This window comes from Symphalangus syndactylus, chromosome 2, assembly GCF_028878055.3.
Source record: "Symphalangus syndactylus isolate Jambi chromosome 2, NHGRI_mSymSyn1-v2.1_pri, whole genome shotgun sequence".
Lineage (NCBI taxonomy): Eukaryota > Metazoa > Chordata > Mammalia > Primates > Hylobatidae > Symphalangus > Symphalangus syndactylus.
Window position 1 is genome coordinate 21,795,831 of NC_072424.2, and position 25,939 is coordinate 21,821,769.

The 25,939-nt window shown below is 44.6% G+C and overlaps 2 protein-coding genes across 9 annotated transcripts in view; one reads left to right on the forward strand and one right to left on the reverse strand.

Annotated features, from left to right (window-relative positions):
• The window catches only part of ENO4 (enolase 4), a 412,386-nt gene that overhangs the window by 321,971 nt on the left and 64,476 nt on the right, over nt 1–25,939 (reverse strand). The gene's annotated exons all lie outside the window — the stretch shown is intronic.
• Nucleotides 673–25,783, forward strand: SPMIP5 (sperm microtubule inner protein 5). Of its 8 annotated transcripts, none has more exons than XM_055248107.2 (7): nt 692–875; nt 2,628–2,693; nt 5,118–5,336; nt 5,969–6,155; nt 6,642–6,739; nt 6,863–6,943; nt 8,224–8,716. In XM_055248107.2, exons 2-7 carry the CDS (start codon nt 2,639–2,641, stop codon nt 8,439–8,441), a joined length of 858 nt encoding a protein of 285 aa, XP_055104082.1. In that variant the 5' UTR covers nt 692–875; nt 2,628–2,638; the 3' UTR covers nt 8,442–8,716. The 8 variants fall into 8 exon arrangements, with proteins under 8 accessions (XP_055104121.1, XP_055104082.1, XP_055104101.1 ...); XM_055248126.2 differs by having other exon boundaries at nt 8,227–8,716; XM_055248172.2 differs by lacking the exon at nt 8,224–8,716 and adding an exon at nt 25,761–25,783 and having other exon boundaries at nt 696–875.

Below are 25,939 nucleotides of genomic sequence, written 5' to 3' on the forward strand. Positions count from 1 at the left end.
GCAGAGTGACCACTGCCAATGCCACTGCACCCCAGTGTAAGTCATTAAAACACGCAGAAGGCCTGGCCGGGCTCCTGCCCCTGGGCATCCCAGCCGTCACGTGAAACTGGCTGTATCCAGAGCCTACACCTGAGTCGCCCTCCAGAATTGGCTCCGAAAGCTTCCTGATGGCCCGAGGTATGTTCTAAATGCGGTGACAAAAGAGAGGTATAAATGGTGGTCGGCTCCACCAGCCTTCATTTGCAGTTCAATTTTCAGAAAAGTAGAGGTAGGGAAGGCCGGGAGGTGCAGCAAACAAGCGTGCCCTGGAAGTAAGGCAGCTTCAGCGTCATTTTCTGTAAAGGGAGCAGCCAGCACGTGCCCGCCCCCACAAAATCTGGTTCATAGGGCGGACATCTTGGTGGGTTTCAATCCAGTGAGAGGAAGTCTGGGTGTCCCCCCAAGGGTGATTAGAAAGAAGGATGACTCACCTTCCCCAGGTGGACAGCCACTCCTCTCTGCCTTCACTTGTCCCGGCCACCTGAGAATCTGCCTCTCCTAACAGGAGACAGTGAGGGAGGGGCCGCCAGGCCCAGGAAGCTCCTGTATTGGAGGCGCCAGGGGCCCCAGGCCTCGCTTCCTCCCGCCCACTGCCGGCCCCGCCCCCTGTTCCCGCCCACCTGCTTCCCCAGCCAGACCTGCAGGCTCAGCCGCCGCGGTGTCTACACTCGCAAAAACGCCCGCTTTGACCTAGAGCCCTCCGCATACCCTGCCCCTGGCTGGGGCAGCCAAGGCGCGGAGGACAGCTCTGAGGCCAGATGTTTACTGCGCAGATGCCCGACTTTACACCGGGGTCCGGGCTGTGCCGGGCGCTGGGGGAAGCGGCCACCTTCCAGGTGGGACCCCGGGAGGAGTGGGGGAGGGGCAGGCTGGCGGCGGTGGGGCCTTTGTGCTCCACGGGGTGAGCGCACAAAGGCCTGGTGGAAGGCAGGGATCCTGGGCGGCCGGGCAGAGGCCAAGTGGGCACCGACTAGAGCCAGCCCTGCCCAGGTGAGCTCTGGGGTGGGATTGGAAGAGGGTGTCTAGGAGGGTTCCTGCTGGTACTTCTACCCACTCCTAGCCCCCTTTCCCAGGACGCCGCCTCTCTCCCCACCATCCTCCCTGCCCACCTCCTCCAGGCAGGCTTATACCCCAGCTGATGCTTTTGGGCAACATATCCTATCCCTGAGAGTTTAGAGGTCATCTGTTCACACCCCCTTTCACTCTGGAACCCTGAAACCGGTTACCTAACCTCTCTGTGCCTTATTTTTCTCATTTATAAAATGGGGGGAGTTCCAACAGGAACTCATTCTTAAGGGGAGCTGTGGGGATTAAAGGAGAATGCGGTTCTGCTGCAACCGCATGGGCATAGCCAGTGTTCCCTGTCTGTTGCCTTTTTAAATTGGGGAATGGGTATAATATAGCATTTATATCATGGGGCTGTTGAGAGGATTAAACAAGCGTGGAAAGCTTTCAGAAAAGTAAGCGGGTGGTCAGTATGGGTGGGACATGGTCTCACAGCCAGGTCTGTCTGACTCCAGGCCCAGTGCTTCCTCCCGGGAGTCAGGTACGTGATGCCAGGGGTTAGACCGGCCTAGACGTGGCACAGTCCTCACTGCTGTCAGCCTGGTGGGGGCGGAACTGTCTTAACAATCCCCATCATTGCTGACTAAGTCATGACTGTGGCCCTCCCCTCCACCCTGAATCCTCTTCTTCCAGCCTCAAAGGCATTTCTTTAAAGAGATGAACTGGCTCAGCAGGGCAGGACTTGGCAAGGCCTCAGCCCACTTGGGGGGAATAACCAGCGATGCCCAAAGAGGGAAGGTGTCTTACTGCAGAAACAGCATCCACATAAACTGATGTTTCAGTGGAGCCCCCTGAAGCAGAGGGTGGCCTCTGCTTACCCTCCTTGGACTCCATGTCTGCCTTTTGGGACTTCCTGATTCCTTCAAGCCAGAACTACTTCTCCCTTGTTTGTGTGTGTGTGTGTGTGTGTGTGTGTGTGCGCGGGGGGTGGGGGGAGGCTCCTGAGCATTGCAGGATGTTAACATCCCCCACTTCTGACAGCCAAATATGCCTCTGGACATTGCCAAATATTCCAGGGGTGATGGTGGGGGCTGGCAAACATCACCACTGCAATGTGATTTCACCTGGATGAAGAAGGGGGTCCGAGGGTGTGTGGGCCTCATCTCTCTCCTCCCCTGAGTCTCATGAACCTCACACAGGGGCTTCTGGGCTTGCTCAGCTTTGCATTCCCAGCCTTTATCATGTTTCACGGCCATCGTATGAGTACAGTTCACAATTGTTGAATGGCTGGAGGTTGGATGGAGGGGAGGGTGCTTCCAGGGAGAGGTGACCCTGGTAGGTGTGGTCTACACACTGTTATCCAAGTTAACATAAAAGGTGATGGGCCCTTGGTAATAGGTCATTGGTTTATGACTGAAGCCAGCTATGTCACTGGCTTTGGGTAAGATGGTAGTGCAGCCTCTCAGCCCCAACCCCTGGCAGTCATTCTTCCACTCCCAAGAGCTTGTGCACACTCAATAGTAATTCCTTAAGGCAGTGACTTTTGATGAGACCATTTCATTCCCTCTTCCCTCCACTAACAGAGAGCGAAATCATGGAGCCTTCCAAGACCTTCATGAGAAACCTGCCAATCACACCAGGCTACAGCGGTAAGTGTGGATGTGCCCTGCAGCTGTGCCTGGCAGGGGAACCCGGGTCCTGGTCTCTGTCCCTGCCTTGACCCACTGTCTGTGTCTGTGCAGCCAACTGGACTAGTCTAGGCGCTCTAGCTTTTGAGACATGCATTGAGAGCATTCCATCACTGAAGATGGCTGATGGCCAGGTTCTGAGAGGCAGAACTTAGACCACGTGTCCCGGAACATGGCCTGGTATGCAGATAAAGCACTTAATGCCTGTTGAATGAATTTTGGACCAGGATAGACACAATGTGATGAGGATAGACACAATGTGATGAGGATAGGCACACGAATAAGTAGAGGCCCTGTCCTCCCCAGGTTGGTTTTCTCAAGTCCTCCACAAAGGTTATTCTTGTGCTCCCATCCTTTCCTGCATCCCCTAAAGGGAGGCTGGCCAACTGCCCTGGTCTACCTGGGACCGCCTTTGTCCTGGGACTGCCTGGGACTTTGCTTAACACTGAAAATCTTGCATTTGGGAAACTCCTCAGTCCTTGGCAAACCAGGACAATCGGTTGCCCTACCTAGAGGCTATTCCTCCTCAGGCTTCTGGGCTACTGAGAAGTTACTAAGTCATATCCTTGTGGGTGACAAACCCAGTGGTCCCCACAGACCCTCGGCTCTCCCATACATCCGGTCTCAGCAGGAGTAGTACTTGGGGAATATTCCAAGGTTGCCCAGCCTCACCCTGGTCCTAATGGCTGGTCGAGAATAGGCTTTGGGTTCTGACAAGCTGAGGTTCAAATCTCTGTTTGGTCACTGTCGATGAGACTGTAAGTAACTTGCCTCTCTGTGGTAAGTACAACATTCTGTAAAATGGATGTATTAGTTTTCTAGGACCACTGCAACAAATTACCACAAACTGTGGTTTAAAGCAATGGAAATGAATTCCCTCACAGTTCTGAGGCCAGACGTCTGAAATCGAGGTGCCCGCAGGGCCACGCTCTTTCTGAAGGCGCTAGGGAAGGATCCCACCTTTGCTTCTTCCAGCTTCTGGTGGCCCTAGTGTTCTTGGCTTGTGGCAGCATCTCTCCAGTCACTCTCTTCATCCTCACATGGCATTTCCCCCTGTGTCTCTGTGTCTCAAGTCTCTGTCTTCTTTCCTCTATAAGGACGTCAGTCATCGGATTTAGGACCCACCCCAAATCCAGGATGATCGAATTTTTAGGCCCTTAACTTAATTACATCTGAGAAGTCCCTATTTGTAGATAAAAGCACATTCACAGGTACCAGGGGTTAGGACTTGGATATATCTATTTGGAGGATACAGTTCAACCCACTACATGGGATACCATAAGATTGCTGTGAGGATTAAAGGAGCCAGCATACATAACCTATTTTAAATGTCTTGGTCCTTAGCGAGACTCGATAAAGTTAGCTCGGATGCTTATGTGTGTGCATATATGCACCAATAGAAAACCTAGGCAGACCAAAGTAGGCCCTGATGGCAGGGAAACCACTGTGGCAAGGCCCCTTAGGGTCTTCATCATATTAGGATATCTTTTAATCATCCGAGGGTTGGGGAGTCTGGGCGATGCGTGGAAGGCTTCCAGCACTGTCAAGATTAGTTTAGTGATTAGATTCTTCCAGAGGGGGTTATTGTAGGGCTCAGGGGGTGAGGATTGCTACTTTCCACTCTGAAGCCAGGTTTTGTTTTCCTGGAGACCATAGCAAAAATGTTGGGCTTCCATAAGGAGAGAGATTTATTTATTTATTTTGCAGTTTAAAACCAAGTTCTTAACCAGTTTTCCTCATTTGTTCTTCAAAAAAATGATTTTATTGTGACAATATTATAGTACTTAGGATTCAGCCTCCAGTTTAAGTAAATAGTTGTGTTTTACCCATACTAATTGTAATGATTATATGTTACTTGGTGGGAAATGGTGAAAAATTGTGCTAGGGGTGGGTCTTGCAGATAATGAATTTACCTTTTTGTGTAATAGGGCTCTGCTTTTAATAAGCCTGCAATTTCCTGATGGTCCAGCAAGAAAGATCCCAAATTGCATTTGGGAAGTGTCGAGGAAAATACGCTTTCTCTCTAAAAAGATGAATAATTTCAATTACTCCTTAGACTATCATTTTGGCCCATTAAATGCTTTCCCCATTTTCCGTCAGGCTGACATCAGGGGCTTTGCTATTCAAAGAGTATTACTGTCATCGCCTTTGTTGAAATGGGCCTTCCCTCCCCAGCTCCAAGGTCATTTTTTGTGGCCTTGAGAGGGCCCAGCCGCAGTGGAAACAACAGCACTGCTTGTATTAATGGCCTTTGGAAAAACGTAGTGTTGTTGGCTGAGGAAGAAACGCCAAAGGGTGGGCTGAAATGCTGGGGAGTTTAGGCGGGCTCGGAATTCCTTGCTGGCCGGTCTTGCGGAAGGCTGTGATTCCATTCGGCTCTTGCAGGCTTCGTGCCGTTCCTCAGCTGCCAAGGAACGTCCAGGGAGGATGACATGAACCACTGTGTGAAAACCTTCCGGGAGAAAACACAGCGCTATAAAGACCAGCTGTGGGAATTTTGCTGCGCAGTGGCCACTGCCCCGAAACTGAAGCCTGTCAACTCCGAGGAGACGGTCCTGCGGGCCCTGCACCAGTACAATCGGCAGCACCACCCCCTGATCCTGGGTAGCAGCGCCCTGAAACCATTTCCCCTCACCCCTGGTCGCCCGTGCAGATTCTCATAGGCCAGCTGAGCTGCCCCAGAGCCCCCAAAATCCCACACAGTTCTAAATCCCAGGGGTCAGTGCCAAATGCAAAGGCTCCATTTCTTAAAATGAGAAATACATTTCTTTTTCTTTTTTTTTTTTGAGACAGAGTCTCACTCTGTTGCCCAGGCTGGAGTGCAGTGGTGCGATCTTGGCTCACTGCAACCTCTGCCTCCCGAGTTCAAGCGATTCTCCTGCCTCAGCCTCAGCCAAGTAGCTGGGACTACAGTGCATGCCACCATGCCTGGCTAATTTTTGTATTTTTAGTAGAGACAGAGTTTCACCATGTTGCCGAGGGTGGTCTCGAATTCCTGACCTCAGGTGATCTGCCCGCCTCGGCCTCCCAAAGTGCTGGGATTACAGGCATGAGCCACAGAGGCTGGCCAGAAAGAAACATTTCTAGGGGAGGGGGCACAGTCCTGGTTAGGGAAGAGGGTGCTGGTCTGAGAACTAGGAGACCCTAGGCAAGTCACAAGTTTTCAGGCCTCAGCTTCTGGATCAGTGGAAAACATTTTTTAGTTGCTTTCTCTGTGCCATGGTGTCTTTTTACAGAATGCAAATATGTAAAGAAACCTCTCCAGGAGCCCCCGATCCCTGGCTGGGCAGGCTACCTGCCGAGAGCCAAGGTCACTGAATTTGGCTGTGGCACGAGATACACTGTCATGGCCAAAAACTGCTACAAGGACTTCCTGGAGATCACGGAGAGGGCCAAGAAAGCACATCTGAAACCATATGAAGAGTGAGTCTGGCTTGGGTCCGTACCCCAGGCACAAGATCAAAGGGAGAAGTGCAAACCCAGGACGGGGGTTTACCAGATGTCTCCATCCCAGCACTAGGACTATTTGTGCGTGATTTGTCTTAGAGAAGGTGCCTCATTTGTAGTTTCAGGGCTTCCCCAGTAGGCAGCTGCCCTCTGCTCCCGACCTGTGCTCAGCATTCCCCAGCAGCTCTACCTGTGGTCTTTGCTGGTTTGCAGGGAGGGGATAGGAGTAAAAACCAGCAGGGCTACCATCCTGGCAGTGGCTTAAGGCCCAAGGATGCTGAGTGGGCTTAGCTTTCTCTTCTGTGAAATGAGGGGGATGATCTTTACCTTTAGAATAAATTGTAGGGAAATAACATACCATGTTCATATATTTACTCTTATATTTATGTATTGTATACTATTTATTATTATCCTATTCTTAATAAAAGGTCCATAACTTTGTGACTTCTGTTCTTGTTTTAGAATATACGGAGTTAGCTCCACAAAAACTTCTGCTCCTTCTCCAAAAGTTTTGCAGCATGAAGAGCTGCTGCCAAAATATCCTGATTTTTCTATTCCAGGTGAGGAGGACTGTCCTCTTTCCTTCCTACTACCGTTTTAAAAAGGGGATGAAATGTTTGCAGTGGCCTTTCTGCTTAGCTGGGCCAGCTGCCTGCAACTCACATGGATGGTTTCTCTCCTAGATGGAAACTGCCCTGCCCTTGGAAGGCCCCTGAGAGAGGACCCCAAAACTCCATTGACATGTGGCTGTGCTCAGAAGCCAGGTATACCATGCAGTGGGAAGATTTATCTAGAGCCACTGTCCTCCGCAAAGTATGCAGAAGGCTAGAAGCGCAGAGTCTCCCAAGGAGGTGAACTTTAAGTGGGGCTTCCAAAACCTGCTGTTCTCATGTTGGAATCATGCCCAGTGAGCAATAAAGAAATTTAATAACAAGAATTTTTTAACTGCCGCCTGCATCCTGAGTGGTTGACAGTTGCATGTCATTAATGATAAAGACCTTTTTTTGTCATGTGGGAACAAAGAGGCTGCTTCTCTGCATGCTGAAGTTTCTTGTGCAGGTTTTCTCCAGGTTATGTTCACCATGAGCTAGGGTTCCTAACCCCCGAGGTAACACTGCAGCCAGGCCAGGATCTTCACTGAATACCTAGCCCAACCCTCTAACCAAACAGCCCCTGGGTCCTGGCATGTTCCTGACAGTGGCGCAGACACCACACCCACCCCAGCCCTGGTTTTCCAGAATCCCAGTCCCCAGGAGGGTCCAGTTGGCAGATACCAGCTATATTGGTGTGATAGGGCTGCCTCCACAAAGTCCCACAAGCTGGATGGCTTGAGACAACAGAAATTTATTGTCTCACAGTTCTGGAGGCTGGAAGTCCAAAACTGGGGTGTCAGCAGGGCCCTGCTCCCTCTGAAACCCGTGGGGAATCTTTCCTCAACTATTCTCAGCTTGCCGTGTTTTGCAGCCACATTGGCATTTCTTGCTACTAACTCCAGGCCCCCTGGGTGCCTCTCTGCCTTCACACGGCCATCTTCTTTTTTTTTTTTTTGAGATAGAGTCTAGCTCTGTCACCCAGGCTGGAGTGCAGTGGTGTGATCTTGGGGCTCACTGCAAGCTCTGCCTCCCGGGTTCACGCCATTCTCCTGCCTCAGCCTCCCGAGTAGCTGGGACTACTGGCACCCGCCACCACACCCAGCTGATTTTTTGTATTTTTAGTAGAGACGGGGTTTCACCATGTTGGCCAGGATGGTCTCGATCTCCTGACCTCGTGATCTGCCTGCCTTGGCCTCCCAAAGTGCTGGGATTACAGGTGTGAGCCACCGTGCCCAGCCACATGTCCATCTTCTTACAAGGACACCAGTCGCACTGCATCAGGAGCATTCCCTACTCCACTGTGACCTCATTGTAACTCATTATACCTGCAATCACTCTAGTTCCAAATAAGTCTCATAAAGTACGGGGACTAGGACTTTCACATGTTTTTTTTTTTTTTTTGAGGGACATAGTTCAAGCCGTAACACTGGATAACATCATCTTGCCACCAGCAGGCACCCTGACCTCCCTCAGCAACCATCTGCATGCAGAAGAAATAAAAAACAGCTACTGGGACAATGAGACCGTTGTCATCCACTCAGAAATGTGCAGAGCCACACGGGGCAGCAAGCTGGGCCTGGGAGGTTTTTTCCAAGGCAAGAATTTTCACCTGGACATCCTGGACTCCCATGATTCCATGGGTAGAAGTCAGAAGGTCAGAGAACTTTGATGAGAAAAATAGTTACATCACTGTTTTCACTAACTTCCAGGCGAAATTTAGTATTTCCTTCCTTGATGAATGTAAGCAACAAACCACTGCAGGACCTGTCACCTTAGCCTGAGAGCAATCACAGATGTTTTTGTATCACGTGGCTCTGGCTGCAAACAGCTGGAATGATGTTAAAGCTCATCTCTTTATAATCATGGTGGTTATTACAGTGACTATATCTATTCTCTCACATATTGTTATTCAATATAAGAATAAAGAAATGGCTGTTTTATAAATTTGTTCTTTTTAATATTTTGATAATATTTCAATATTGTTTCCATTGTAATCTTATGTATTTTGCTTTAAACATTTGGAAATATTGTTTTGACAAGAGGCCCACAGGTTTCACTAGACAGCCGTGGGTCCCCACCACAAGAATGGTTAAGAACCTTTGTCCAGAAAAACAACCACGAATGTGTGTAAAGGGAGATTGTCACACAAAACCAGATAACGACACCCTCCCCACAGGGTTCAGGATTATGGTACATTTCATTATTTTTAAATGATATGATGGAAAAAATGGTGTTGTATGAAAATACCTAGGATCCCATACATGAAATAGGCAGGTCATAAAACTGTACAATAGCACCAGACCTGTGTGTGTGTCACTCATACACACAAACTCATGCACAATATTATCCTGCTTTTTGTTTTTAAAAAAGGGTGAGGGGGTGGGCACTAACCTATAATGCTAGCAGTGGTCATTTGGATGATGGTCCGATTGGTTATTTTTATTTGTTTATTTATGCTTTTTTCAATTTTCCATAGCCAATAGGTATTGTTTTTATAATCAAGAAAAAAAGTCATTAAAAATCCCTATTTGAATTAAAAGATATTTTAATATTTTAGAGATTAAATGTTTAAAGAAAGGTGCAGTGGTTCACGCCTGTAATCCCAGCACTTTGGGAGGCTGAGGCGGGTCGATCACCTGAGGTCAGGAGTTTGAGACCAGCCTGGCCAACATGGTGAAACCCCCGTCTCTACTAAAAATACAAAAATTAGCCGGGTGTTGTGGCTCATGCCTGTAATCCCAGCAACTCAGGAGGCTAAGGTGGGAGGAGCTCTTGAACCCGGGAGGCAGAGGTTGCAGTGAGCCAAGATCACACCACGGCACTCCAGTCTGAGCAAAAAAGTGAGACTCCGTCTCAAAAAAAAAAAAAAAAAATGTTTAAACAAAAAAGCCACATCTCAATAGAAGGTAGCTGGCATTCCCTTCCAAGGGCTGAGGCAAAGCTCAGTGAACTGTCGGGATTTTTTTCCAGTGTTCTGAAAACCCTGAAAGAGTTAAAACCCACAATCTTGGAAAGGAAAAGTGGAGCTAGATCTCCCCACTGCGGGGATTGGGGGAGTGGCCCAGCCTGCTGCCTCTGTGCTGGCCTCTCAGGAATGAGAGACAGGAATGGATGTCTGCCTGGGCCCCTCTCCCAAACAGTTTGCAGATAGTTCCTAGGGGCTCAAGGTTGTTGGGGGTCTTTGCCCATGAAATTAACGGGGTGTGATGACTGAAATGACCCCTTGCAACTGCCCTTATCTTACTCCCATCCAGGGGATCTTATGGTGCATCAATATTTAAGTCATTGACTAATTCATTTTGCACCAACTTTTAAAAAATGGTTTGAGCTGTAAAACTGAAACAAAACCAGTAAAAACAACAACCCAGTGATAGAGGTAACAAAATTGAATAAAGGCAATTTAAGCAATTGTTTAACAGTATCTAATTATTCGACAACTTCATGATTAAGATCACCGAGTTCAACGTGCAAATCTGTAACTCCCTTTGTTTAAGCAGTTCCGCATTGCAAGTCTTTTCCTTAATCTTTATCCTTTCTGTTTCTCCCTAGCCTATAATTTCTGGAGTGTCATCTGTTGGCGGGGGAGGTAGAGAGGTGATTTTACTGCTCAGCAAATTATCATCATTAGCACAAGCTGCATCGGTAATGAGCTCATTTTTGCCACTAAAAACAATTTCCATTACCTGATAAGAAAATTCCTTGGGCCAGCTTGGGCCTTTTGTTGGGATAGTTTGACCTCCATGGCAATCAAGTGCTCCTTTGGGGCCACCTCTTCCTTTTTCTGTGCAAGAATTGACAGTTCTCTTTTTTTTTTTTTTTTTTTTTTTTTTTGAGATGGCGTCTCGCTGTGTCACCCAGGCTGGAGTGCAGTGACGGGATCTTGGCTCACTGCAAGCTCTGCCTCCCGGGTTCACGCCATTCTCCTGCCTCAGCCTCCCGAGTAGCTGGGACTACAGGCACCTGCCACCACACCTGGCTAATATTTTTAGTAGAGACAGAGTTTCACTGTATTAGCCAGGATGGTCTCGATCTCCTGACCTCGTGATCCGCCCACCTTGGCCTCCCAAAGTGCTGGGATTACAGGCATGAGCCACCGCACCCGGCCAAGAATTGACAGTTCACTTCACAACAAGTGTGGAGAGGGGATGCCATGGTTCTCCGTCCCCACTCCCCATCCTGCAGAGTGGTGGCCAGCTGGCTATAAGTGGGACCTTAATCATGGCTTTAACACAACTTTGCTCAAGCACCGCTGTGAAATGTGTGGACAGGAGTCAGACTCCCTGAGTTCATATCCCAATTCAGCTTTTGTTTTTCTGGCTTTGTGACTCTGAACACCTTCCTTAGCATCAAATTCCTCTTTAGCATCACCTCTTTAGCATCAAATTCCTAGTTTGTAAAATGAAGATAACAAAAGAGTCTACCCAGTAGTGTGGGCATAACAAGTAAGAGATTAGGCAGGTGGTCAGTCTGGCCCACACATGCTCAGTAAATATTGTTATATAAATTACATTTACCATTCGGGTAAAAGGACCTGGAAAAATTGCTGTAGCTGACATGCACTGAGAGTATTAGGAGTGACATCTCAGAGAGTGAGTTATTGACAGAACAGGGTTCAGAATCCAGAGCTCCTGGCTCCTAAAGTGCCCTCCGCACCATGGCAGTTTTCTTCCTGGGATTCTCCCCTGTGAGGCAAGCAGCACAGGTGTGATTACCTAACAAGGAAAACAGCAACAGCAGCAGCAGCAGCCAGTGAGTAGAGTGCTTGCTTCTGCTCAAGCTCTGTATCTGGAATAGCTTATTGAATCAGGATAAATCAATTTCATTTCATAGGTGGGGACATTGAGGCACAAAGGGATTAAGCAATTTGCTCAGAGCCACACAGACAATAAGTGGCAGAGCCAGGAATCGAACTCAGGCAGTCTGAGGCCAGGTCTCACACTTAACTTTCATGCCTGGACTGCTACGTCCTGTGGATCTCTTCAGTAGCCATTGTCACAGTAACATGAACTACTACTAAATGGCTCACGGTTTCAACATCGAATCAACTTAGAAAACAGATGAAAGGATAAGCAAACAACACAAAAGTATAATAAATGTGCCAGAGTCAGTATACTGGGGTTAAGGATGCCGAGAGCTGGGCTTTGGGGGGTCCTCATACCGGTCTGTGCTTCGTAACTGCTGAGTAATCTGGAGCAGGAAACTTAACTGCTCCAAGCTTCAGTCCACAGTTATAAAATGACGATAATACCTTCCTCATGAGGCCATTTTGGAAGATTTAATGAAATAACTCACACAAAGGGCTTATGGCATTTTGCAGGCATAAAACTTGCAGGCCTTCCGTTTCCTGTTGACCACAGTGAAAAGCACTAGAAGACAGCAATAGCGAAAAAGGCGAAGGCTGAAAGGTTCACTAGGGATGAAGACCCTTGCTCTCCCTGCCCTGCTCTTAGGCCTTGCTCATCCGACCCCTGTCTCACCCCAAGAATTTCAAGAGCCAGGGTCTTGAGTCCTTTCCCAGATGGCCTCTGGTTCCTTAAGCATATTACCTCTCCCCAAACAATCCAAAGTTTCCCTTGGTTCCAGGTCTAGAGTGAGCAACCCATGAGTGTGAGCTATCATTAGGCAAGGTTGCCCAGGCAGGCAGACCCCATCCATCTGCCCTCTCCTTGGCAGCCTCTTATTTTCAGCTGATGGGGCATGTGAAGGTGGGGGAGAAGAGTGTGGGGGTACACCAGCTTCCATCCATATTTAGATTCAAACCAGATTTGTCAGGATTCTCCAAAGACTAAGAGGGAGCCTGCCCTCACTTCTCTTGACCAGTCTGTGGCACCACGAGGAAGGGGCACCAGGCACTCCATGGTCTAGGGGAGCTGGCCACCCAGCCCGATGTTCTTTACACCTCATTTCTGATGGGTGCTATCCTGAAGGACACACAGGCGCCGCTCTCCCCGGTCTTTCTGGCTGCGGGAGCCTCTACCCTCCACAGTCCTAGACCCTAACTCTAGGGTCTGGGGTCTCTCCGCTGTAACCCCTTGCCCAGTACCAGTTTGTCTGAAACCACTTCCGTGTGCTTAAACTCAACCCAATTGCTCTGACCATAAAATATTTCTCAACCTTTTTGCCTAAGGGCACGTCTGACAATTCATGCATATTTATCACATCTGCAGCTTTGTGAAGATTGGGGTTGTTTGGTTTTCCCTGGTTGTTCTTTTTTCTCCCCATTTTATCTACTTATGAACACTTTGAGGAACTTTTAACCAGTGTGTCCAAGAAACTTTTCTATTAGATTCATTGTCATGAATGCAGCATTTTTTCTGGGTGCCACCTCAGCCTCCTGTCCTGAAGGTGCCAACCCTTTTAATAGGACATAAATCACTAAGACTCTCTCTTCTTTTTTTTTTTTTTGAGACAGAGTCTGGCTCTGTCCCCCAGGCTGGAGTGCAGTGGCACTATCTCAGCTCACTGCAAGCTTGGCCTTCCAGGTTCACGCCATTCTCCTGTCTCAGCCTCCCGAGTAGCTGGGACTACAGGCGCCCGCCACCACACCCGGCTAATTTTTTTGTATTTTCAATAGAGACAGGGTTTCACTATGTTGGCCAGGATGGTCTTGAACTCCTGACCTCGTGATCCGCCCACCTCGGCCTCCCAAAGTGCTAGGATTACAGGCTTGAGCCACTGCACCCGGCCAAGACTCTCTCTTCTAAGCCAGAATTTGAAAATTTTTTCTATAAAGGGCCAGATAGTAAATATTTTAGGCTTCATGGGCCATATGGTCTCTGTCACAACTACTCAATTCTACCACTTTTGCAGGAAAGTGGCTACACACACACACACACACACGTCATATATATACATATGGCATACTTATATAGATAAATGAATAGGTGGCTGTGTTACAACAAAAATTTAGGGGCACTGAAGTTTTAGTTTCACATAGTTTTTTTGTATCCCGAAATGTTACTTATCTCTTGAATTTTTAAAGAACATTTAAAAACCACCCTTAGCTGGAGAGTCATACAAAAACAGGTGGCCATGGGCTTTAATCCATGGACCCCTGCTTTAAACGAAAAATTAACCCAAGAGGAGGACACTAGCCAGTATCTGGTTGTATGTGATTGATTGATTGATTGATTGATTGATTGATTTAGAGACAGAGTTTCCATCTTGTTGCCCAGGCTGGAGTACAATGGCGCAACTTCGTCTCATTGCAACTTCCACCTCCCAGGTTCAAGTGATTCTCCTGCCTCAGCCTCCCGAGTAGCTGGGATTACAGGCAGCTGCCACCATGCCCAGCTAATTTTTTTATTTTTAGCAGAGATGGGGTTTCACCATGTAAGCCAGGCTGGCCTCGAACTCCCGACCTCAGGTGATCCACCTGCCTTGGCCTCCCAAAGTGCTGGGATTATAGGCATGAGCCACCGCACTTGGCTATGTGATTTATTTTGTAAGCAATATGGGTGAAGCAGGCACTCCTTGAGAGACACCCCCTCAGAGAAGCTCAGAAACAGAGCTCTCTGTATCCAGAACACAGAGAAGGTCGCCCAGATCAACTGGCAAGAGGGAGGGGGACAAAGAATGATGTGTAGCTTGTATTCACCGGGAGAAAACCTGCAATTGCTTGAGAGAAAAGGCAGAAACAAAGGGCTTGTAGAGGCTTTTCATACCCTGCATTAAAGTTAAAATCTAATTTAGATGAAAATGGATGCATAGAAATTAAACGTGCGTGCGTGGCTTTCGTCGTTAAGTTGCGGGCCCCGTAACGAGAGCTTTACCAAATTTATTCCCTTGGCTTGAAAATAAAAATGCTTTTTGAAATTTGATTTTGTTGTGTTACAAATTGTTTTAGCTTTGTGACTAGTACAAACCCCATTTCTGATCTGCCTCAAACAAAAATAGAACATTAAAGTGTTTAAGATTCAATCAAAGGCTTGCTGTGAGCGGCACAATATTAAAATAACAGAAAAATCAATTCAATTTTTATTTTGAACATGATTTGTCACAAATAGCATTCTAATAGATAACACTGATTATACGGTAGCAAATGTAATTTATATCTACCAAGTGTTCTGCCTTTGTCAGAGTCAGCATTAAGGAATTTGACACGTATGCAGGAGAACAATAAATGTCAACTGAAATATATACCAGTTAGATATCAATGGGATGCTGAAATGAATGATGCCAGCACATGCTATACTTATAAGTAATAATATGCAGTCTAAAGTAGCCTGGGTTTTCAAATAAGAACCCTTTTTATGTTGTCATTTAAAATATCTCATATTTCTGAAGGTCAGGAATAAATGGCACTATTAGCATTAAAAGCTAGTAAAAGAAAAAGTAATTTGTTGTTCATTTAACATAACATTTTATGAAATAGATTTGTAAAGTATTCATTTTTTTTCTCCCTGTGGAGGCTGGGAAGACAGGAAGAAGATGCCTGATTCTCAATGAAGGGCTTTTTATTGCACCTTTGTTACTGTTAACCTTGATTCAGTTAAGATCTCTGTGGAATTATATGGTTTGTGCCTGGGCAGGTTAATACTATGAAAAAAAGATGTCTACACAACTGTAGTCTTAGCTAGCTCCCGCAGGATGCTGCCTGGGTCCTGGCTTTGGTCCTTATCAGTAGTGCCATTTGGTATAGGGATGACAGTATGACACTAGGGACAGGTGGCAAGACTGCCAGAAACTGAGAATGGAGGGTTTTGATGTGACAGACATAGGTCCTCAAGAGAAAGAGGAGGGAGGCACTTGCTATGTGTCTTGGGAGCAGTGGCAGCTAAATCAGGATGTGAATCCAAATACAGATGTAGGGCCATCTTGGGAAGGCTCAGCCACAGAAACCCACTAAATCACCTTTCACCAGCCACAGGTCCTGAATCCCCAAATGCTGTAGACCTCATCCATCTAGGCTCGTGGGCAACCCTCTCAGCTCGTCCTTTCTTTATGTATTCTGAAGTCTCAGCTTCCCTAGAATCAATCAGTCAAAATCTTTCTCTTTTTCTCTCTCTCCTCTTCAATGTGTATAAAAAATAAAAATAACACAAAATAACATTGCCAAACACCACATAACCACCTGTAATTAGCAAAGGTGAATGCTTTATCATATTTTCCTCAAGCTCTTTTGTAAGAAGTAAACAAATACGGGACTTGGGACAACATGGCTATCTAGGTGCAGCCAGGAAGAGATCAGAATATCAGGTAGACCAGCATACTCTGAACAGGTCTTCAGAGAGAATGCACTGCGAGTGGATAAACAGACAATGCAGACACTGGGGCTGAAGGGGGAGGAAGCTGGGAACCCTGCATGGGGTTGATGAGCACCAGGACTCATTCCTGGCTCCGAAGGGCTCCTAAGGAAGGGATGAGAGAAGGAAATGCAGAGCAGCCTACTCCCACCACGGACCTCCAGGACCCTAGAGGCAAGAAAACATCATGACACCCACAGACAATCAAGTTGTCAGGGGGAACTGCCCAGAGAGTGGGAGGAGACAGAGCTTGAACCTGCAGGGAGACCAGGTAGTTTTGTGCAGGGTCAGCTGCAATGGAACACGGCAATAGGCACCCATCCCCAAAAGCTCTCTATATTCCTTTGGTGGCTTTGACCTTTGTTAGCTGCCAGACCTGGAGAGAGCAAGGCTGTCTTTTCCAACAAACTGGGGTGAGTCTGATCTGTGCTGGCTCACAGGGCAGCCTCAGCCCCCCACTGGAGCACTTTTGCCAGTGGCCACCACCACAATGCTTTCACCGGCAGCCCCTGTGCTACCCCACCGGAGTCCTTTTACCCACAGCCCCTCTGCTGCCCTCCTGGACCACTTTAGCCCACAGCATCCAACAGAGTGCTGTTGCCAGCAGTCTGGGAGCACCTTGGTTTCCTTCGAGTAGCTGGTGCTTCACCTCAAGGGGCCAGAGGAAAAAGCTATGGGCCCAGTCCCAGCCCCCCAGGGTTAAAGCATGCAGCCTAGGAGTGTCAAGCTGAGTCTTGGCCCTCTGAAATCATCCAGAAACAAACAATCAACTATACCCAACCTGTACCACAGTCAAACCCTTGAGGGCAATAAAGAACATATAAACAAAAAGCCTTGTCCAAAAGACAGCAACTTCAAAGGATAAAGGAACATTAGCCCTCACAGAAAGAAACAGTGCAAGAACTCTGGCAACTCTAAAAACCAGAGTATCTTCCTACCTCCAGATGATCACACTAGCTCCCCAGCAATGGTTCTTAACCAGATTGAAATGGCTGAAACGTCAGACATAGAATTCAGAATCTGGATGGCAAGGAAGCTCAATGAGACACAAGAGAAGGTTGAAACCCAATCCAAGGAAAACAATAAAATGATCCAAGAGTTGAAAGATGACATCACCATTTTAAGAAAGAACCAAAATGAACTTCTGGAAATAGAAAATTTACTACAGGAATTTACTACAGGAATTGGAATAATACAATTGGAAGCATTAACAACAATTGGAATAGACCAACCTGAAGAAAGAATCTAAGAACTTGAAGACCACTCCTTCAAAGCAACGCAGGCAGACAAAAATGAGGAAAAAAGAATTTTAAAAAATGAACGAAATCTCCAAGAAATATGGGATTGTGTAAAGAGAGCAAACCTATGACTCATTGGCATTTCTGAAAGAGAGCGAGCAACTTAAAAAATATATTTGAGGATACAGTCCATGAAAAATTTCCTAATCTTTTACATGCAAATTCAAGAAATTCAGAGAATCCCTGTGAGATACTGTATAAGATGACCATCCCCAAAACATATTGTAATCAGATTCTCCAAGGTCAATATGAAAGAAGAAGTCTTAAAGGCAGCTAGAGAGAAGGGGCAAGTCATTTATAAAGGGAATCCCATCAGGCTAACAGTGGAGCTTTTAGCAGAAATCTTACACTCCAGAAGAGATTGAGGGCCAACTTTTCAGCATTCTTAAAGAAAAGAAATTCCAACCAAGAATTTCATATCCTTCCAAATTATGCTTCATAAGAAAAGGAGAAATAAAATCCTTTTCAGAGAAACAAATTAGAAAGGAATTCATTACCACTACCTGCCTTATAAGAGGTTCTAAAGGGAGTGCTAAACATGGAAATGAAAGAACAATACCTGCCACCACAAAAACACATTTCAGTACAAAGTCCATTGACACTACAAAGCAACTATACAATCAAGTCTACCTAACAACCTGCTAACGACAGAATGACAGGATCAAATCCTCACATAACAATATTGGTTTTAAATGTAAATGGGTTAGATACCCCACTTAAAAGGCATAGAGTTGGTGGCTCACACCTGTAATCCCAGCACTTAGGGAGGCTGAGGTGGGCGGATCACAAGGTCAGGAGATCGAGACCATCCTGGCTAACACAGTGAAACCCCATCTGTACTAAAAATAAAAAAATTAGCCGGGAGTGGTGGCACGTGCCTGTAATCCCAGCTACTCGGGAGGCTGAGGCAGGAGAATCCCTTGAACCCAGGAGGTAGAGGTTGCAGTGAGCTGAGATCGTGCCACTGCACTCCAGCCTGGGTGACAGAGTGAGACTCAGTCTCAAAAAGCAAACAAACAAAAAGAAATAGAATGTCAAATTGGATAAAGAAGCAAGACCCCCATCTTACAAGTAATGACACCAATGACACCCACAGGCTCAAAGGAAAGGGATAGAGAAGGATCTATCAGGCAAATGGAAAACAAAAAAGAGCAGGGGAGTTGCTATTCTTATATCAGATAAAATAGGTTTTCAACCAACAACGATCGAAAAGGACAAAGAAGGTCATTACATAATGATAAATGGCTCAATTCAATAAGAAGACTTAACTATCCTAAATATATATGCACCCAACATTGAAGCACCCAGATTCACTTTTTAAAAAGTTCTTAGAGGTCTACAAAGAGATTTAGAGAACAATCCAAGTGGGAGACTTCAACATCCCACTGACAACATTAGACAGATCATCAAGACAGAAATCTAATAAAGATATTCTGGACTTAAACCCAACACTTGACCAAATAGACCTAATAGACATCTATAGAATACCCTACCTGAAAATAGGATATACATTCTTCTTATCAGCACATGGCACATATTCTAAGATTGAGCACATGCTCAGCCATAAAGCAAGTCTCAACAAATTAAAAAAAAAATCATAACAACCACACTCTTCAGACCACAGTGCAATAAAAATATAAATCAATACCAAGAAGATCCCTTAGAACCATACAATTACATGGAAGTTAAACTGCACCTGAATGATTTCTGGGTAAAAAATTAAACTAAGGCAGAAAAAAAATCATTTGAAACTAATGAAAACAGAGGCATAGCACACCAGAATTTTTGGGACATAGCTAAAGCAGTGTTAAAAGGAAAGTTTATAGCACTAAATGACTATATCAAGAAGTTAGAACTCAAATTAACAAACTAATGCCATACATAGAAGAACTAAAAAACAAAAGCAAACCAACTCCAAAGCTCACAGAAGAAAAGAAATAACCAAAATCAGAGCTGAACTAAACAAAACTGAGAAGCAAAGATCTATACAACAGATCAACAAAACCAAAAGTTTGTTCTTTGAAAGAATAAACAAGATCAATAGACTGCTAACTAGATTAATAAAGAAGGGGAAAGATCCAAATAAACACAATCGGAAGTGACAAAAGTAACATTACAAATGGCCTTACAGAAATAAAAAAAATTCTCAGAGACTATTATGAACATCTCTATGCATACAAAGTAGAAAACGTAGAAGAATGGATAAATTTCTGGACACACACAGCCTCCCAAGATTGAAACAGGAAGAGATTGAAATCTTGAATAGACCAATAACAAGTTCTGCAATTGAATCATTAATAAAAAACCTACCAACCAATAAAAGCCCAGGACCATATGAATTCACAGACAAATTCTACCAGATGTACAACGAAGAGCTAATATCAATCCTTCTGAAATTATTCCAAAAAATAAAGGAGGAGAGACCCCCCCTAACTCATTCTATAAAGCCAGCATCATTATGATACAAAAATCTGGCAGATCACAGTGAAAAAAGAAAACATCAGGCCAATATCCCTGATGAACCCACACACAAAAATCTTCAACAAAATACTACCAAACTAAATCCAGCAGCACATCAAAAAGTTAATTCACCATGACCAAGTAGGCTTTATTCCTGGCATGCAAGTTAGCTCAACACATGTAAACCAATAAATGTGATTCATCCACATAAGCAGAATTAAAAACAAGAACCACCTGATCATCTCAATAGACAGAGAAAAAGTCTTTCGATACAATTCAACATCCCTTCATGTTAAAAACTGTCGACAAATTAGGCATCAAATGAACATACCTCAAAATAATAAGAGCCACCTATGACAAACCCACAGCCAACATCATACTGAATGGGTAAAAAGCTGGAAGCATTTCTTTTGAGAACTGGAAAAAGCCAAGGATGCCCTCTCTCACCAATCCTATTCAATTATTACTGGAAGTTCTAGTCAGAGCCATCAGGCAAGAGAAAGAAGTAAAGGGCATACAAATAAGAAGAGAAGTCAATCTCTTTTCACAGACAATATGATTCTATGCCTAGAAAATCCCATAAACCCTGCCAAAAGGCTCCTACAACTGATAAACAACTTCAGTGAAGTTTCAGGATACAAAATCAATGTATGAAAATCAGGAGCATTTATATACACCAATAACACTCATGTTGACAGCCAAATCAAGACAACAATCTCATTTACAATAGCCAGAAAAAGAATAAAGTTATTAGGAATACAGCTAACTAACAAGGTGAAAGATAGCTACAACAAGAATTACAAAACATTGCTGAAAGAAATAAGAGATGACACAAACAGAAAAACATTCCATGCTCATGGATAGGATGAATTGATATTGTTAAAATGGTTATACTGTCCATAGCAATTTACAATTCAATGCTATTCCTATCAAACTATCAGTGTCATTTTTCAAAGAATTAGAAAAAATGATTCTAAAATTTATATGGAACTGAAAAAGGGCCTAAAGAGCCAAAGCAATCTTAGGCAAAAAGAGAAAAGCTGGAGGCATTACACTACCCAACTTCAAACCATACTACAAGGCTACAGTAACCCAAACAGCATGGTACCGGTACAAAAACATACATATAGATCAATGGAACAAGATGGAGAACCCAGAAATAAAGCCACACACCTACAACCACCTGATCTTCAATAATTGACAACAAGAAATAGGGAAAGAATTCCCTACTCAATAAATGGTGCTGGGATAACTGGCTAGCCATAGGCAGAAGATTGAAACTGGACACCCTTTTTTCAGCACATACAAAAATTAGCTCAAGGTGGATTAAAGACTTAAATGCAAGACCTAAAACTTAAAAAAAAAAAAACTCTAGAAGAAATCCTAGGAAATCCATTCTGGGCATTGGCCTTGGCAAATAATTTATGACTAAGTCCCTAAAAGCATTTTCGACAAAAACAAAAACTGACAAGTGGGTAACTTAAAGAGCTTCTGTACAGTAAAGGAAACTGTCACGAGAGTAAACAGACAACCTATGGAATGGAGGAAATATTCACAAACTATGTATCTGACAAAGGTCTAATATTCAGAATCTATAAGTAACTTAAACAATTCAACAAACAAAAACCAAATAATCCCATTTAAAAAAATGGGCAAAGGACATGAACAGACACTTCTCAAAAGAAGATATATATGTGGCCAACAAATATATGAGAAAATGCTCACCATCACTGATTATTAGAGAAATGCAAATAAAAACCATAGTCAAATACCATCTCACACCAGTCAGAATGGCTATCATTAAGTCAAAAAACAACAGATATTGGTGAGGTTGTGGAGAAAAGGGAACACTTATACACTGCTGGTAGGAATGTAAGTTAGTTCAGCCACTGTGGGAAGCAGTGTGTAGCTTCCTCTAAGAACTTAAAACAGAATTACCATTTGACCCAGCAATCCCACTATTTGGTATATATCCCCCCCAAAATAAATCATTTTACCAAAAAGACACATGCACTCATATGTTCATTGCAGCATTATTCACAATAGCAAAGACATGGAATCAACCTAGATGCCCATCGATGGTGGACTGGATAAAGAAAGTGTGGTACCTAAACACCACGGAATACTATGCAGCCATAAAAAGGAATGAAATCATGTCCTTTGAGGCAACATGAATGCAATGCACCTGGGGGCCATTATCCTAAAATAACGAATACAGAAACAGAAAACCAAATACTGTATGTTCTCACTTACAAGCAGGAGCTAAATACTGAATACACATGGACACAAAAATGGGAACAATAGACTTTGGGGACTACTTAAGGGAGAAGGGTGGGGAGGGTTGAAAAACTATCTATCAGGTACTATGCTCACTCCCAGGATGACGAAGGATTCTAAATGGCCTTGTAGGTCATGTTTTGATATCTTGTAGCACATATGTGGTAATAGTATTTTGTAAATAGAAATGTACGTAAGTCATAATTTCTGTATCTAAATGATATCTTCCTGACACTTGCTTTTGTCCTCAACAGGACATTTTGGGGATCTACCCATGTTGATACATATGGATCCTAGTTCATTCTTTTTCATTGATGAAGGTATATTTTGGATAATCTGACAAGTGTGAATGTTATTTTGTTGGTTTCATTTGTATTCCCCTGATTACTAGTGAGGTTAAATCTGAAGCTTTTTAAATTCAGTTTTCCTGTGTGTGAATTCCATGTTTGTGACCTCTGTCCATTTTTCTATTGGGTTGTCCTTTTATGTATTCTGAATACGAATCTTTAGTTGCATTCACTTAAAATTGCTTCTCTGAGGCTACGACCTGCCTTAGCTCTTTGTCATTGGTATCTGTTACTCTTAAAGAATAACTCATGCCAACCAGCCCTTCCTTTTTCTTCTTCTTCTTTTTTTTTTTTGAGACCGAGTCTCACTCTGCTGCCCAAGCTGGAGTGCAGTGGCTTGACCTCGGCTCACTGCAACCTCCGCCTTCCAGGTTCAAGTGATTCTCCTGCCTCAGCCTCCCAAGTAGCTGGGATTATAGGTGTGCACCACCATGCTCCGCTAATTTTTTTTTTTTGTATTCTTAGTAGAGACGGGGTTTCACCATCTTGCCCAGGTCTCGAACTCCTGACCTCAGGTGATCCAGCTGCCTCAGCCTCCCAACCTTCTTCACTTAATGACTCTTTATTATGTGCCAAGCACTGTCCTAAATGCTTTGCATTTCTTATCTTATGTAATTCTACTAGCCACCCTGTGTGGCAGGGCTACTATTATTCTCCAGTAAGTGTTGAGATCAGAGAAGTTAAGCAGCCAGCCCAGGGAGTCCAGGTAGAAGGAAATGAAGCTGCAATGAATGCAAGGCCAGCTCAGCTTTACTGCAGAGCTGAGCAATTAGGCCCTATATCACACTATGGGGATTTATATGAGTAAAGATAGAAAGTGTCATTACCACCTCTTAGATGGGATCATACTTGGTGGTTCTGAACTGTGGCTGTAAATCATCCAGGGAGCTTTAAGAATACTGGTGACCCACCCCAAAATTGTGGTTGGTCTAGGATATATCCTGGAAATGGGATTGTCTTTTGTTTTTGTTTTCTTTCTTTCTAAGAGATGGGGCCTCACTCTGTTGCCCAGGCTGGTCTCAAATTCCTGGCTTCAGGTGATCCTCTCGCCTCAGCCTCCTGAGTAGCTGGGATTACAGGTTTCTTTTAAAGCTCCACAGTAATTCTAATACACGGCCAGGGCTGATAACTTCTATAGTTTGTAGTTTTATTGAGATCTAAAACATCTAGTAGGTCTCAGACGAGGACCTATTTCATTGCACCAGGCTAAGATTTTAAATGCTGTATAGGGGCTGGGTGCAGTGGCTCACACCGGTAATCCCAGAAGTTTGGGAGGCCGAGGTGGGTGGATCACTTCAGGCCAGGAGTTCAAGACCAGCCTGGCCAACATGGTGAAATTCGTCTCTACTAAAAATAAAAAAAATTAGCCGGGCATGGTGTTGGGTGCCTACTCGGGAAGCTGAGAGGCAGGAGAATTGCGTGAACCCAGAAGGCGGAGGTTGCACGCAGTGAGCCGAGATCGCACCACTGCACTCCAGCCTGGGTGACAGAGCAAGACTTCATCTCCAAAAAAATAAAAAATACAAACAAATAAATGCTGTATAGGGTTTTAAGAAAAAGAATTTAGAAAATACAAAGAAAATAAAAGCAAAAAGGAAGAAGGAAATAAAAAAATCCCAAGATATTGAACTCAAGGACTTCAGTTCTGTTTGTATTAGCGGCCTCCCCTTAAAGGAAAGAGAGAGCTCCTTTACCCCTATTCTCCAAATCTCAGTGGAAGAAAGAATTACCTGCAATTCTCCTGAAGCAACAGCCACTGCTGTCATGATGCCATTTTCTCAATCTGCTAGATGAAGCCATTTCAGGATTCTAAGAATTGAACAGTGAATAACCCCACCCTGGTGCAACGGGTGCACCCTACAGTACTACCCCCAGGCCCTGAAAGCAACACTCTCTACCTGGCACCAGCCCATTTATTCTCTGGGGTCCCCAGGCAGTTCTGCTGGGGGCAAATGGGAAGTGGTGCATGGTCAGGAGGCCAGGCTTCCACGGCTGCGCTCCACACGGGCCCCAGCAGCTTTGTTAGGAGGTCCTTGGCCCCCCAAATCTGGGCATAGCCTCAAAAAAAGACCACACAAGCTGGTGGCCAGTATCAGGCTCAGGAAGGAGACATGAAAACCCAGGCCTGGCTGCCTCACCTGCCTCTGACCAGTGTGAGTTCAGGTGGTTGGAGCCCTCTGGGAAGCCACTGGGGTGATGGGGACCTGCAGAACCCTCTAAGTATGAGCTGGGCACAGGGCAGACAGGTACAGGCCCTGTGAGCAGCTGCCCCAGGCCCTTCTGCTGCCATTCTTTTTCCTCCCTGGGTAGAGGATAGATTGAGCAAAATATTTGCATATGATGGAATATTCCAGTTTTCTTAATATTAAAGAGCTGTTTAAAGTAAAAATTGTATTAAAAAGATGCCTAAAATTGGCAAAGAATTTGGATAATTTACAGAGGAAGAAACACAAAGAGCCCATTAAATACTGAAACCTCACTCATAATAAAATAAAGCAAATTACAATGTAAGGAAAAACACTTTCACCTATCAAATTGGCAAAAGATTTGACAATACCCATGTTGGTGAGAGTGTGAAACACTCTCATATTAGAATGAATCACATGAAATTGCCAACATTTGGCTTTTCTGGCCTTTAAAAGTGCAATTGCATATGGTTCAACCTACTATGTTGTTCATTGAATAAATTGATACAATCGCTATAGAAAGCAATTTGGCAATATTGCTCAAAATAAACATATTCCAAATATTTATTGGTCAGCTATATAATGTAGACTATATCATGAAAGGATATTAATTGCATGAATATTTATAATAGAAAATAGTCCAACCATACATACCATGTACATCTCTCAGTGGAATATATGAAGCTATATGAAGAATGGAGAAACTCTTCCTGTACCATTAGAGACTAATATGCAACTTGTTAGTGAAAAATGCAAGATGTGGAACAGTGTGTATAGTATTCTATCATCTGTACTTAGACAAAAAGGGTGTGGCAGGGTTGGGTGTGTAAAATAGATATATCCATAAGTATATACGGACTATTTCTTGAAAAAACCTAAGTTGTCTCTAGGAAGAAGAATTGAGAGACTTGAAGGCAAGGGGGAAAGAGATGCACCTTTCATAAGAATACTTTTCTGTATCATTTGAATTTTGTAACATGTGCATGCATTAACTTTTTAAAAGCCCTGCTCGCTCCATGCCACAGGTGGATTTTAATCAAAATCATCAGAGTTTGGAGTTACACCTGCCACAAAATGTGGCAATATCTCGGGATTTTTTCTTTCATTCTCCTTTTTTGCTTTTCTTCTCTTTGTATTTTCTGAATTCTTATGTGGTGTCTACCTTGTGCCCCTAGGATGTTAAAAGCTGGTTGGGCAGCAAGTGAGTGCAACAATGACCTTTACAAATAGGACAGTTCATTGTCTAAGGAAATAAAATCCGCTAGAATGGGCCACCTAAAGTGCCTGGAAAGAGAGAGATGGTGGCGGAGGTAAGTGAGTGAGAAGTTCCAGGCATCACCTGTGGCAAACTTGG